Genomic DNA, 15,289 nt, shown 5'->3' on the forward strand with positions numbered 1-15,289 from the left:
GTAAAAATAAATGTGTAGTAGACGTGGAGAGATTCTTGGGCAGGAGGTCAGCTGAAGCTAAAGAGGTGTCACCTGCAAAGGGTTAATAAGCCACATGGACAGCTCCTTCCCCTGCAGGCTGCAGCCACAGTACAAAGCAGAGCGTCAGCAGCAAACCAACAAGTTTCTGAATCTCTTTACCTGAACCCACGCAGGCAGAAGCTCGTAGGAAATACAGTCACGGCCCTATTGCACACATATTAATGTGGATTTTAGTAAAAGGTTTACACGTGTAACAACGAACCAGGTCATTAAAACAAATCTACCCAGTGAGCAGAGCTCCTTATCAGGAGGCTCCTGGTTAACGATTTTCCAATCCTAACAAAGTGTTTATTAGGAGCTGAGTGTTTGAAAAGAGCTGTTGGGTCTTGGGTGCAGAAAAGGCCAATGAGCAAAGAGCCCTGTTTCTATCCTGGACCATTCTAGGAGGAGTGCTGCCAAGCAAAGCACACCTACGTTTCTAACATCTTAAGGATGAGTAGGATTTCAAACCAGCCTACGGAAGATCAAATCGTGTGGAAGCAACTGAGAAGGTTATGAAAAGCCTTCCTGAGGTAGGCATGGCTGGCAGCAGCCTTTTGTGCTGCATCATGGCCAAAGTGCTTGTAACTTAAGCCGTTAAACCAAATAAACTTATCAGAGTAAAGGAGAGAGGATTTCCTTCTAAGCACATGAGCTGCTGTGTTGCTGTCATGAAGGTCTCTGGCACCCCACGAGTTGGCTGACGGTGCTGACTCCCCCATTCTAAAGGGCTGTGGAGGGAGGAACTGTGATGCCAGACACGCCACCTCAGAGCCTGTATCTCTATCACCACAAAACTCCCGGGCATGACAGTCTCAAGCTGTCACCCTTCAGAGAAGGAGGCCAAGGGAAATCATGGCAGCCAGCAGGACTCCCACCAAGTCAGCCCACTTTGCAAAGACAAGCTCCAGTGCCCGTTTTCATACTCACAGCATCGGCTTCTGCTTTTTCCCTAGAAACTCTCCCACCTGCGACAACTGATTCTAAGGCGGTGACCCAGCGCTGTTTGTCGGGGAAGCTGGGAGCTAGCAAGTAGAGGGTTCTCCCAGGCCAGCAGGTGGTGTGGGGGTGAGATTCCATCTTCAGTATGTATGGAACATCTAGGAGATTCGACAGAGAACACAGGGTTGGGTGTGGATTTCCCCCACTCCCGCGGGGACGGAGGGCCCTGAAATAGCAGAGATTGTGCCAAGTCCCAGTTACTGCTAAGACAGGGGACCTGAGATGAGTGGGCCTGCTTTGCAGGCCAATTGCCCATGTGCCCCCCCCTCCTGCCCTTGCTGATTTATCAAGCTCAAGCCCACCTCCAGGGTGGGGCTCCCCCACGTCTCCTCACCTGCTTTGGCTGTATTTGCAAGTTCAGAAGCACCAACGGCGCCATGAATAGATACGTCCCCGTCGGGAAGGCACAGCTCAAATTCTTCCACCGGCCTCTGTCCAGCTTGGTGCAAACAGGAAGGGCAGAAAGAAAAACAAAAGAACAGGAACAAGAACAAGGGGGAGAAGAGAGGAGAAGAGAAAGAAGGGGAGGGGCGAGAGAGACAGTATGCGTGGAAAGACAGGCAGGCGCACGAGAACAAAGGAGGAAAGGGTGTGCAGAGAAGGCAGAGAGGGAAGATAAAAAAAAAAATAATGTGTGTCAGATGAGTAGCACAGTCAAATTTCTGATGACGATGCGGATTTATGGGTTAGTTGACTGAGGCAGAAGTTCTCGGAAGGTGTATTAGCAGGTAGAATCTTCGGGGCAGCACCCTGCAGGGTCTTCAGAGGGGAGACCTATAGACGTGAGTATCGTACCAATAACCTTTAGCGAAGTAATTTGGTTTTTAATTTTCAAAAATGGAACATCGCAGAAGGCTTGCAACGCAGTCCGAAAAATAAAGCCTTCACGCCAAGACTGGGGAGACCTGGGTCAACCGCGTGCAATGAAATTCCCCCTGAACCACTAATTTACCTTCTCTGGCTTCATTGTCATAAATGAGGACTTTCGATCCCTCTAGGACAATGTACTTCCGGTCCCAGCCTTGCTGTCCTCGTTTGTTATTCCTGGGAAAATAGAGATGGAGAAGGAGAAATGTTTGAACTCGGAAGAATCGGGTGGGAGGAAGGCAGCGGGGTGGGGAGGAAATCCTAGACAAGACTTCCCTAGAATTCCCTAGAAAACACCAGGAATGGGAGTAGCTTGTGGCCTTCCATGCCCGTGTCAGGAATGAAAAACTTCCTTCAACCCTTCTAGGTTCTATGGCTGGCCTAGGAATTCAACTGACATCAGACAGATGAACAGGAAAAAGGCATATAAATTTTGTTTTACATGTATGTGGGCATCTCCATAAGAGAACAGAGTTCCCCAAAGCAGATAGGCCCAAAAGCTTGTCTACTCGGTCGAATAGAGTAGTCATTGTGAACAAGTGACTAAAATGCACAGGGAGGCTATAGAAACATGGGGTTACTTTAACAGGGCCTGTCTGCAGATTTCTCTAGGCTGGCTTAGACTCCCAGCCTCTGGTGATTAAAATGTGTCTTTTCCCCTGGGAATATGGAAGGGCAGCTTTGACATGACAGTTTCATGTCCTCCTTTCAGGAAAAGAAAGGGAGGTCAGAGTGTCCTTCTCGTGCCTGCTGTTTTCTCAAGTGCCTTTAGCTCAAAATAATCTCTATCCCAGAGTGGCCTCTTTTGGGGTAGCATATTCTGCCACTCTTCACCAGTACCCCCCCCCCAGCCCGAGCCACCCTGCAGTGATACCTGGGCACCTTCATCCACCCTTCCAGGTGCAAGCTGCTGCTGGGCTCCTTGGTCTGGAGACCTGGGGAGTTCATTTTGTCACGGCAGAAGGCCTCGGTGAAGTGCATGGCATATTCGGCGGGCAGGCCACAGGTAGCTGGCAAGCATGTGGAGCACTTGGGATGACACATCACCTGACATTCTAGGGCAAAGCAGTGAACAACCTGAAAAGCCGCCTGGTGGATGCTGGACCGTTTCCTTCCTCCAGCAGCCAACCCCCCGCCGGCTCAGTCAGCTTGGCCCTGTCATCCACGTAACCCCTCACTTGCCCAGGAGCCAGGCTCCTGCAGAGAGAGGAAATGAGAGAGCCAAGTGTTCTCAGCCCCATTTTCCTGGTTTCTCCCAGGCTGTCACAAACAGGTGTGCGTAAAGGACACATTTGCACGTTTCAGTTGGAGCAGGCACACAGCCTAAAGGTAGGGTGAGACCAGGTGGGTGAAAAGAAGGCTGGAAATTAGCAAAGCCCAAGGCATTTTGCACAGGGAGTTGGAGAATGAGCTGAAAACAGGTATAAACTCACTCTTTTCACGGGAGAAAAATAGCATCCTCCCACTGAAACTAAAAGCTTGCAAATGAATGCACTGCATGAGAAGGAATTTAAAACGAGGGAAAAAAAAACACCTCCACTGGATAGATTTCTTTAGATGGAGACACACAGGTCAACGCACAGCCGCTGCTCTTACCGAGACATTTGGATGCCTGGCGTCCAAAGTGCACAGTATCTAGACACACAGCACACTTGGTGGCTCGCATGTTCAGTCCTACGTTAAATCGGTGAGGAATATTGTGGTGCATGCGTTCCTTAAGACGCCGACTGAATTCTGGAGGAAAATGTTTAAAGGTCATTAGAGTGCTGCACATTACACCATCAAGAAAGTGAAACGACAACCCACAGAATGGGGGGAAAAAAAACTTGTAAATCAGATCTCTGACATGGGACTATATAAAGAACCCTTACAATTCAATAATAAAAACACAAATAACCCAATTTAAAAATGAGCAAAGGATTTGAATAGGCATCTCTCCAAAGAAGGTAAACAAATGACCCACAAGCAAATGAAAAGATGATCAACTTCATTAGTCATCAGGGAAACACAAATCAAAACCACAATGAGATACCAGTTCATGCTCCCTAGGAAGTCTAGAATTAAAAATATTGAAAATAAGTGTTGGTGAGGATGTGGGGAAATTGGAACCCTCATACATGGTTGGCGGGAATGTAAAATGGCATAGCCACTTTGGAACCCAGTCCGAAAGTTCCCAGAAAAGTTAAACAGGATTACCATATGATCCAGAAATTCCACCCATAGGTATATGCCCAAGAGAACTAAAAACATATGTAGCCACAAAAATCTGTACACAAATGTTCGTAGCAGCATTATTTATGATAGCCAAAAAAATAGAAACAACCCAAATATCCATCAGGGGGTTAATAAATAAACAAGATGAGCTATTCATACAATAGAATATTTATCCAGCCATGAAAAAGGAAGTGCTAATAAACGCTACAACATGGGTGAATCTCAAAAAAATTATGCTCAGTGAAAAAAGCCAGACACAAAAGGCCACATGTGGTACGAGTCCATTTTTATGAAATGTCCAGAATAGCAAATCCATAGAGATACAAAGCAGAATTGTGATTCCCAGAGACTGGAAAGAAGGGAAAATGGGAAGTGACTGCTTATGGGGATACAATATTTTGGGGTGAAAAAGGGTGGGGCCAAAAAAATGTTCAAAAATTAGAATGTGAGGTTTGTACAACCTGGTAAATGTAACAAAAAAACCAATGAATTGTACATTTCAAATAAGGAGATAGCGTGGTATGTGAATTTTTCTCAATAAAGTTGTTAAACTACTAGACCAGGTTAATTACTGCTTGGGAAACTATTAACACTAACAGATGCAGCTAGATTTATATGAATGAACTTAAAATCTCCCCTACCTGGTCATTAGGAATTAGGGTTTTTTAAAGAGCATTACCAGTAGGAGATTGACGATGTGATACTATAGATGTTTGTGGGCTTTTACAAAGAAACATATGCTTTTAAGTCAAATGTCCGTAAATATTTTAGTAATGAGCGCTTTGTGTTACAGATGAAATCATGTACCGAGAGCGTCTCAGAATCCAGTTTAAAAATCACTATTATGAATTACAGAATTTCTATTAAATATAGAAACTGACTGAAGAATTCTCCCTTTATGTCGTCCTTTCATGAATAACCTCCTTTTATATAAAACCCAGCTTTTAATTCTCAAAACACTGATTCTTATGTTAATATTCCTGTCTGTTAAAATTCAGATTGATTTTTTTTTCATTGAATAGGCCCCTTCTCAATAATAACCTTGAGCTAATTAAACGCAGCTTTCAATGGAGAGAAAGGCTCAGGCTCCAAATTTCTGAATCCAAATTGTGTTCTCCATATAACGCCATCCCCCTCCGTCACAAAATTGTAAGGAATAAATAACATGCACGCACTTTGAAACTGCTCGCGTGCAACACACCCAAAGGAGGTGCTTACAGTGTTACCAAACTATTCAGGTGATCACTATGCAGCTGTTTCAATGGATGCCAGTGCCAGAAACCACTCTTTTCTGTGTTACCATCACCATTTTGATGTCTTCAAGAGAAAAGCTCTTTGATTCAGGGTTATATAGGAACATGTGACATCACCATTAAAGAAAAACAACAACAAAATGCCATCCAGATTTACACCTAAAGTAGGTTTGATGGGATACCATGATGCTAAATGACACCTCTACTCCATTCTGCCTAAGACTTTCCAAACCACCTTCCTTGGCCTTGATGTCCTGTTCATCTCTAGGCGATCAGAGTACTTTTGAGACCACAAAGAAAACTCCTTACACTGTTAGTAGGAATATATTAGGTTGGTGCAAAAGTAATTGCGGTTTAAAAGGTTAAAAAAAAAAATTGCAAAAACAGCAATTACTTTTGCACCAACCTAATAAATTGGCAGAAACTACCAACACTCACAAGTGCACATAACCTTTAAACCCAATGATTTAGTTCTTAAGAACATATCCTACAACCGAAATGCCCATAGAGGTGCAAAGTGGGTGTGTATGGTAACAAGCAATTGTAAATAACCTAAATGTCCATCAACAGGGTCTGACTTCACAGGTGAATCATATACCCACACTGTGGAATACTATGCACACCTTTAAAAAGATGAGGTCCACCCACATGTGTGAATCTGAAGCAGCCTAAGATAACATTCTAACTGAAAGAAGAAAGGTGTTTTGCACTGTGTAGCATAGTGTGCTATGATATTTACAAGAGAAAAAAAGGACTGAGAAAAATATGCTTATTTTCTTATACTCTTTAAATGTAATTATATAAGATATATGGATAATATAGACAGGCGGTTCCATGCATGAACTATGGCTGGAAGAATACAATGGCTGATTCTGGGTAAGGGAACTAGGATTGGGGGGATGGGGAGAAGACTTCCTGCTTAGTTTTTATCCCTAAATATTATTACTTATCATTTTTACCACATGTCTGCGTTTCTTAGTCGATGGGGGGAAAAGAAAAATGTTGACCCCCCAAAAAAAAAATATGTTGACAAAACCCAGACAGCTGCTTGGGAATGTACCCTCTGGAGTTGAAGACTCCTTTCTGCGGCTGGATGGCGGGGCGAGCAGGCTCATGGCACTGGGCTGGTGCTCAGGCGACCGCACGATGGCAGACATGGCAATCTGCTGCCTCGCAGTGGCTGGAGTAGACGGGTGCGGGTGGTCTGCGGCTTTCCGGTGAGCAGCTGGGGAGAGACGAGTTCAATGCCTTTCGATTAGCCGGGCCACCTAGAGGGCCAAGACCAGCAGATTGCCCCTGGGCTGTCTTTTCAAGGATCCCAAACCAAAAAGACACGCCTTATACCCAGTCGGCAACACCAAGGATGCCGTGAATGTTTCAGACTTGGGATGTGCGCACTGAAAGCTTATGGGCCATAAATACTGATGCTGAACGAATCCCGGCCAATCTCCTTGAGATCGGTCCTTCGCCTTTTCCACAGCACTTTGCATAGAGAGCGTCCCTACCTTCCTCCCGGGCGGACCGGAGCTCGATGCGGGTCTTCTGAAGGGCTTCCTCTAGCTCTGCACAGCGAGCTTTCTCCTTCTCCAGAGCCACCTTCAGCTCATTGTACTGCAGAGGAACCTGTGTGGGCAAAGCAGGGTCCTCTTTCCGTCGACTAAATAAACCCTAGCAATGGAAACAGAGATATCTCCTAACTCCTGGAAACTGGCACTTTAAACTAGCTAAAGGCACTCTGACTCGGGAGGGGCACACCACGAAAGCCAGGAACATACTCACTGTAAGCGGATTTAGTGAAAATGGCATGTGAAGGGGGGAAAGGGGAGAGACTGAGTCCCAGCCCATTCCAGCCGGCTGGAAAAAAAAATAGGGGTGCGGAAGTTTTCACCGAGAGGGTTAAAGATGCTTGAATTGCCACCACCTCTTCCTTGATCATTCCCAAGGAGTGCCACTTCCCGATTCTTTACCCTCATAAAATGGAAGTGGAGGAGGGAGTCAGGAGAGATGGTTCAGAAATCACTCTTGCCTTGAATTTGTCTCATGATGCTTGGTTACAAGACACAGAGAAGAGTGTTTAAAAAAAAAAAATGGAGTTTGCTAAAATGATGTCAAAACAAGGGACTTAAAAAAATGCAAATGGAACGTGGAATGTACGTGGAAGAAAAAAAGGAAAACAGAATAATGCGACTGAAAAAAAAATAACAAAAAAAAATACAATGGAAACACCCTAACTACATCAAGTGACATAATCCGATTAACAGTCCACTGCTAAAATAAAAAAGATTAAATATCATGAGCATAACCAGCACAGACAGTCACACAGCATGCAAGAAACTCCTTCCCTGGCAGCTACCACTTAGGAGGTGGCCGCTTCTGAGTGCAGCTCTCCTCCCCTTCCAGTAAACAGCGCTGGGAACAAACACTGACACCAACTGCCCACTTCTGTCCACTCCTCATTATTCTAAGTCATCAGAGGCCCTTCCTGTAAAAGCGCTGCCACTGCTACTCTGGTGCAGGAATGGCTTTAGAAGGAAACTGGGAGCTCCTCAGAGACCTTTTAAAACTGAGAACACTTGGCTAAACCCAGTAGGAGGGCTTCAGTGGAACTTGTTTAGGGAAACGAGTTTTGGGCTTATGAAAAGAAATCTTCCCATGTGTATCTATATATAAAACCTTGTCCGTAGCTGTTTCTTCATTTCGGGTTTTTTTGGCGTTTGTTTTTTATTTTGTTTTTAGCCACAATTTTTAATTTGTCTGTGACAACTTTCAGTGGATGGAGCAGGACTCGGTGGAGGGTATACATTAAGGCAGATCACTTCACCTCTCTGGGTCCCAGTCTGTTCGTGCGCCAATCAAAAGGACTGGGCCAGATGATATCTAGTCTTTTCTAGAGTCCCGTACATGTGACCTGAGAAGCCCTCTCTCTCTCTAGAATCCCATATATGATCTCTTTAGAGCCCCATATATGTGACCTGTAATCTCTCTAGAATCTTCACACATGGCCTGTAATCTCTCTAGAGCCCAATACACATGATCTGTAATCTCTCCAGAGTTCCATACACGTGATCTATAATCACTCCAGAGTTCCATACACGTGATGTGTAATCTCTCTAGAGTCCCATACCTGTGACCTGCTAATCCCTCTGGAGTCCCATACAGGTGAGCTGAGAACCCCTCTGGAGTCCTATAAAGTGAACTGCCTATAAACCTTTCTCTCTACTACCACCCCTGCTCCAGCTGCTTAGGAAAAAGAAAAATCACTCCCTTAACAAAGACAGGCACAATTTTAAAGGCCATGAACTTAGTTTGTTACATACTTGATAATGATACCCTCTCTTTAAGGGCTATTCTGATGCTCTCAAAACCTATTTTTCAGCCCCCAAATAAGAAAATGTACATTTTGTTTTCTTCGATGTTCCTTGGATTATCTATCACCATGGTATTCACTAGATCTTAATGATATGGCAAAAATGTCAAGTCCCCACTTTCCAAACACTTTGACCCACCTTTTTCTTTTTAGCAGGTTGGTCCATTTTGGCTTGCAGAAAATCAATGAGTTTGGTTTGTTGAGAAATAGTACCTTCCATTTTCACCTTTTCATGAGAATACAGAACCTAAAATTCATGAAAACAAAAACAGCCTCAGACCCAGAAAGAAGTATGCTTTTAAATTTGGTACTTTAAGAAAATTAAAAAGTTGTTAGGAAGCTAGCATGTGAAAATTCAACACAAACACACAGGGTCAATATTTCTTTACTTCGTCTTATAGCAAAAAAAAAAAAAAAAAAGGATTGATGGATGGATAGGGAGTTAAAAAAGTGAAAATAGCAAGTGGTTAATAGTAGAATCTAAGGGGTAATCATAATAGAAATTTTCCAATGTCTCTAAATGTTTGAAAATTTTCGTAATGAAATATTGGGGGAAAACACACAAGAGCGCACAACGTAAAGATCCTGGCCATCTCACTAGATGGCTTTTAGCCATCACGCTTGGCCTCCACAGACGATTTTTAAGTAAATTCCCTTTGCCAGGTCTCACCTGAATGTTTTCTAGCTGATATTCCAGATCGCTCCTTTCTGTCTTCAGCAGATCAGCCCGATCTAGAGCTTCTTGCAGCCCTTGAGTCAGACGGAAAATATGACTCTTCTGCAGGTCCATCTGCTGCTGTAATTTGGCTTGCTGGTGGGAAGAAAGGCCAGAGAAAGGCTCCGTCCGTACCACTCATAACACAACTCGTTCCCACACTGTTCCTATTACCAAACTAATTTCAGGTCTGTCACCGAAAGTCCAGCTTCTGAAATCATCTCATCCCAGAATTACCAATTGTCTTCTAGTCCAAAATAATGCACGCACAGTTTAAAAGAATTTGCACAGAAATCGCTGATGGCCAGCAAGTCACAGGATGCCCTCCATACCAGGAGGTCCACGCTAGAATTGCAATTAAGGGTACTTTGGTACTTTAGAGTCTGAGCTATCCACGTCAACATCTAAGGCAGTGCGACTTAGTACCTTGACAACTAAGTTCCAATTTGTCCTGATTTTTCGTTTTTAGGATTTCAGTTATGAGAAATCGCTTTGCCCGGGCAGTGTGGAATAGACAAAGGGGGATCACCTCACCTCTACCTTATAGGGCACCTCATCAGGATGAGGAACCCCAACAAGCACACCAATAGCCATAATCGTAGGAGATATTTCTACAGTGTGGAGAGGAAGGAAAATAAAAAATTCAATTTCGTATATTGGAAATAGTTTTGTGCTGGAAATCTCTCCAATTTTTATAATGGAAGTCAACCCAAAAATAGAGCAGGCTATCAAGACACTCTCTCCTAACATGCTTCTGTTTGTAAAAGGCAGGAGAGAGCAGCTATCTGGACAAGACACTGTAACCCAAGCCCTGGGTTACAGCCTAACCATACTTGCTATGGCCCAAATACTGTATTCCCTGGCAGCCTAAACCCTCTACAGACTTAAGGACAAGGAGCTAATAGAGAGCACTACATGTCAGCCTGGGGGTTTTCTAACAGACAATGTTCTCAGGCCCACAGGCCGAGAGCCACTGACCTGGGAATCCGCCGGCCCTCCCCGTCCCACTGCACTGCACTTCCCTCCATCTGTGTTCTGCTTTCCCTTCTACTCCTCGCCCGCCTTTGCTCTGCAAGGCAGCTGATCCCTTGAGGCGTCACAGCGTCAGAGAACGAAGCGGGGCGTTGGAAGATTAGAGACCCTGGTATAAACACTGACTTTAACATCTATTAGTCAATGACCATGGGCATCTCTTACCGCCTCTTGGAGACTCAGTTTCTTCAACTGACAGTGGGTGCAATACCCCCCATCACGGGGTGACATACTGAGCACCACACCCAGCACACAGTAGGTACTTAATGAAGTGTCGCACCAGCTCCTTTTTCCTTCTTCCTTCCCCCCATCCAGGTCAGCTGCTCTCTTCTCTTCCCCATTTGCCTTTCCTGCCACAACCTACTCTGCCAGCCCCTCTCCCCTCGGCCCTCCACAAGGCAAGAGATACTGCTATTCAGCAGACGTCCCCTGGCCTGGGTGCCAACCTGGAATTTCTGAATCAAACCACAGAATCCCCTAAAATTAGAACAATAATGGAAAAAAAAGGAAGGAAAACAGCTAAGATAACCTCTTCAAGGGAGCTTTCGCCCCCGGTGGCAAAAGCGATTTCTTCTGCAAATTACTCTCTTTAGTTTCCTCCCACTATTTCAGGATAACATTAATTACTAGGCAGGAAGCAGAGAAGCAAGTGTTGGGGACGAGAATCTGTTTGGGGACAGCCAGGCCCAAAATATTTTTCTAGAATAAACATACCAACTGTCCATTAATTTTCCAAGAAATAGGCTGCCCATTTACCATAATAAAAAAATAAAAAGTAAGAGTGACATTTGCAATCAATGAATTGTTTTTCAAACCACATATACCTGCTTCCTAGGGAGAGGCAAATGGCGGCTATTCCTGGTCAGTGTTAGACTACAAGGAAGGCTTTAGCTATGGGCTTAGATCCGTCCAACAATTTTATGAGGGTGACAGGACACTGCAGGCAATATGAAGGATGTGGATGACAGAAACCGGAGCGTAAAACCACTCAGGTGGCTGAAAGGATGTGTCAAAACCAACTAGAGATAGTTCAATAGGGTGGTGTTTCAAAAACAAAACTAAATAAATACAGAACATAAAGATGTACACAAAAAAAATTTTTTTTCTGGAAGGGCAGGTGGCAACTTAATGGGTCAATGGGTGTCAGTGGTGTGATAAAACCACCCAAAGTACCCAGGTCGTCGGCAGCGATTTACAGAGTCCAGAAAGGAGGTGGAGATATCCCACTGTATTCTGTGCTCTTCAGACCCCATGGACTCCTAGAAACTCTTTGGAAAGATAACTGTACCAGAAAAGAATATTGCCACCTTGAAATGTTTCATTTGGAAAAGAGAAGGCGATTTGGAGTGGGAGAGCTATTTAGATATCTAATCAGCAGCTGGAGATAATAAAAGGAGTTACAGAATTGTTGCAAGGACTATATGCATTATTTCATGTAAAGTACTCAGGAAGGCACCTGGCACATAGTAAGTGGTAATTAAACATTAGTTATTTTGATCAATAATCAAGTACTTTGAATACTGATCTCCTATTTTGTTGGAAATATCAGACTACTCTCTATTTTCAAATGTTTCAACCTAATAGAACCAATGGATGGAAGTTATAGGCTTTAGTTCAAAATAAAAGGAGACTTTCTAAGAAGTAGAGTTTCTGAAAAATGGATTGCGATGTCCAGAGTCACTGATGAATTTGACCACGATTAGCACATGGACTTTCATCTCCAGCATTACTTCCAATGAACTGACAGTGGCTGTACTGTGCCATGCCGAAAAAGCTTCTGAGGCCCTCTCGGGCCCCAGAGGAAAGATTTGGGAGACAGATCCATTAGTAAAGTCTGCCAGGGGCAGGGATAAAGAGAGCAGAGGTACAAGTGCTGGCAATTTGGACTAGATGACACATCAAAATCCTTTCCAGCTCTGAGACTTTGATTCTGGCCTCATTTACGAATGAGTCTCTGTGTCTAATGAAGAGAGCGGTTGGGTTGAGCCCTTGGTCACGTGCTTACAGAGCGCACGCCACAGGCAACGATCCTGGCCATATCCGGACAATAAAGATCATTCTTTGTTTCACAGTGGTTTCGACTGTCAGTGAAATCTGCCTCCAACTCAATGTCAGCCAGATGTCTGTGCTCAAACATCTATCTGTGAGGTACAGACCGGGAAACTGGAAACGGTCTCATGTAGTTTAGAAGTGAGAATCAGGGGACTGAATCAGGATTCCAGCTGTCTATTCCTAGCGTTGTCACTGACTCACCATGTAACCTTGGACCAAAGTATGGAGCTGTCAACCTCCCTTCCTCAGGAGGAAAATAGGACAGGCGAGATCACTGATTATTTCTGTTCTTTCTGTTTCCAACAGGTGCCTATTCATTCCCGATGAAAGTCCCTATTTGACCACAAGATAGACTTTTAAAGTTTCTACTATAGTGTTCTTAGTGCTGCCTTCGGTGAACTTCCCACCGATGCATATACCTGGGGCGCCAAAAAAATGTAAACCAGTGGACACTTTGGTGAACATTGCTCAAGCAGCAGTTTGTCATAATCAGAAAAATCTGGACGCTGATGGGAACCACTTTGAGCACGTCTTGTCATTGCAGAGGTCAAACGTGACTCATATTCATCTTTTGTTATCAGTATAGATTACGACAATTTTAATACAGTTTTTTCCTTTCTTAAAATGTGTATACATGTTTTTGGCATCCTCTGTCTTTAATGCACTGTATTTAAAACTTTTCATTGTGGCAAAGTCTACATCATATCAAATTTAGCCATTTTTAAGTGTACAGTTCAGTGGCAGTAAGGACATTGACATTGTTTTGCTACCACTACCACCTCCATCTCCTGAATTTTCCCAAACTCTCACCCATATATTTTAAAGTATCGTTCTCTCAAACATTTCATACTTACCTGCAAAATTTTTGACCCATTTTTCAAACTTAATGGCATAGCAATATTATTTCTACCAGCAGAGCCCTTTGGGGACTATGCGTACCATACAATAAAACCTCAATTCAGCAGAATAGGTACTCTGGTTAATTGAACTGTCAGGCTCACTGTGGGTTAAACAGAACACTCTTAGAGCCAACTTCTCATGAAATATCTTTATAAAGTGCGTTTGTCCTGGTGGGTCAATTCTAGTGAACAAAGCAGAATCATTAATGATCCAACACAGAGGGCTTTGGTTGGGAGTTGGAAGTAGTTATCACTTTAATTACCGATTTTAAGATCTCTGCTAAAAAGTACAGCAAATAACATAAGGGATGGGTTTAGGAGATCAATTTGAGCTTTTCATTTGATGTCTCAAAAGCAGAGCCTAATTTTTTTTAATTGAATTAACTGACTGTTCAAAAGTTTTCATGAAATTTGGTACTCTGTATAATCTGATCAAGTCTCTGCCCTGTGCGTGAAGCTATTTTGCATGGATGTTTTATCAGCCTGAAAACTTAATATGCTTTGGATATTAAGGGCAATTTAACTCAACATTCATTCACCCACATATTTAATAAACTTCCACTTGGCTCATACTCACATGGGCTCAACACGCTATTAAGCACCGTGTGGGAGGACACAAATGACAACGAGACCGTCTGGCCTTCCTGACACTCTTTGAATGTGTTAAATACCTTCAAGAAAGTATTAACTGACCACCTTACTCTTCCTCAAAAATTCCAATTGCAAAATCTGAACATCGAATTTGGATCTGCTCACTTGAACACAACAAATTTTCACTTTTGAAATTCCACCTGGCTCTATTTACCTGGTGTTTTACACTCACTCACCTCTTCCAGAAGCCTTTGTTTGAGCTCGCGTTCAGTCTCCAGTTTCTGTTGTAAACTGCGGGCATTCATTTCAAGCATAGCATGTTTCTTCTCCAGATCATTGAGCTGGACATTTGGAAAAATGGCCATGATACCACATTTAGAAATGTAGGATGCTAATGACTTTTGCAAATATCCACAAACCTTCACATGTAAAGAATAATCAAGTTCTAAAGGTCAGAACATAAACACTGTTTTTCAAAAGTGTACCACAAAAGTCCACGTCACAGATAAGCTCTATATAGGTTATTCTTTGAAGACAGAATATTATGTCTAAGGGATGGTTCGTGTGTGTGTGTGTGTGTGTGTGTGTGTGTGTGTGTGTGTGTGTGTAACTGTGACTGGTTCTAAGAGGAAAAATGCTCAAGAATTTATTGATCTGACATACTTTGGCTGAATTAAATAATAAGCATATGCTGACTGCTTACTATTTGCCCAGGATAATATCAAGGGCTTTGGAGATGAAAGGATGGACAAGCTCTCTCAAGGATCTTATATCAAGTCAAAGGCAGAGAATGGTCCGTAAGTGGACACATACACAAATAATGTGACTGCTTTGTAAGATGATAATTTTGATAAGAGAGGTATGGAGAAGAGAAATTCATCCTGAATTACCAGGTATCAAGAAAAGATAGTATCAGATTGTCTGGAGTCTTAAAAGGACAGGTAGGACTTTGCTGTAGAATATTTTAAGAACAGTCAAATAGCAACAAAAAAAAAATTCTTCAAATTAAATACAAAAGAGTTCACTTATCTCTAAATAATATATTTATTTTCCTCATGGTTATAAAAATAATAAGTCAGTATCAAGGAACTCAGGAATATTCCTGAGTAGCAAGCCTCTACCCTTGAATCCAATAATTGTATTTCTATAAAATTCTGGTAAGAAAATAATCATAGATGTCCATAAAGATTTATGTTCATCACCATGTTATTTATAATGACAAAAAATTGGAAGAAAC

At 43.0% G+C, this 15,289-nt stretch overlaps 1 protein-coding gene across 12 annotated transcripts in view; it reads right to left on the minus strand.

Annotated features, from left to right (window-relative positions):
• Window positions 1–15,289, minus strand: part of CIT (citron rho-interacting serine/threonine kinase) — a 156,026-nt gene that overhangs the window by 16,367 nt on the left and 124,370 nt on the right. For 6 of the 12 annotated variants that reach the window (XM_033097803.1, XM_033097800.1, XM_033097797.1 and 3 more), the window contains 11 exons: window positions 14,289–14,393; window positions 9,434–9,574; window positions 8,903–9,010; window positions 6,902–7,064; window positions 6,457–6,621; window positions 3,526–3,663; window positions 2,804–2,984; window positions 2,015–2,106; window positions 1,397–1,501; window positions 991–1,160; window positions 181–225 (listed from right to left, as the gene is read on the minus strand). In XM_033097803.1, the coding sequence (XP_032953694.1) occupies window positions 181–225; window positions 991–1,160; window positions 1,397–1,501; window positions 2,015–2,106; window positions 2,804–2,984; window positions 3,526–3,663; window positions 6,457–6,621; window positions 6,902–7,064; window positions 8,903–9,010; window positions 9,434–9,574; window positions 14,289–14,393 (1,413 nt within the window). The remainder of the gene's footprint in view (window positions 1–180; window positions 226–990; window positions 1,161–1,396; window positions 1,502–2,014; window positions 2,107–2,803; window positions 2,985–3,525; window positions 3,664–6,456; window positions 6,622–6,901; window positions 7,065–8,902; window positions 9,011–9,433; window positions 9,575–14,288; window positions 14,394–15,289) is intronic. The other 6 variants (XM_033097805.1, XM_033097801.1, XM_033097799.1 and 3 more) reach the window with 3 other exon arrangements.

The sequence above is a fragment of the Rhinolophus ferrumequinum genome, chromosome 25 (genome assembly GCF_004115265.2).
Source record: "Rhinolophus ferrumequinum isolate MPI-CBG mRhiFer1 chromosome 25, mRhiFer1_v1.p, whole genome shotgun sequence".
Lineage (NCBI taxonomy): Eukaryota > Metazoa > Chordata > Mammalia > Chiroptera > Rhinolophidae > Rhinolophus > Rhinolophus ferrumequinum.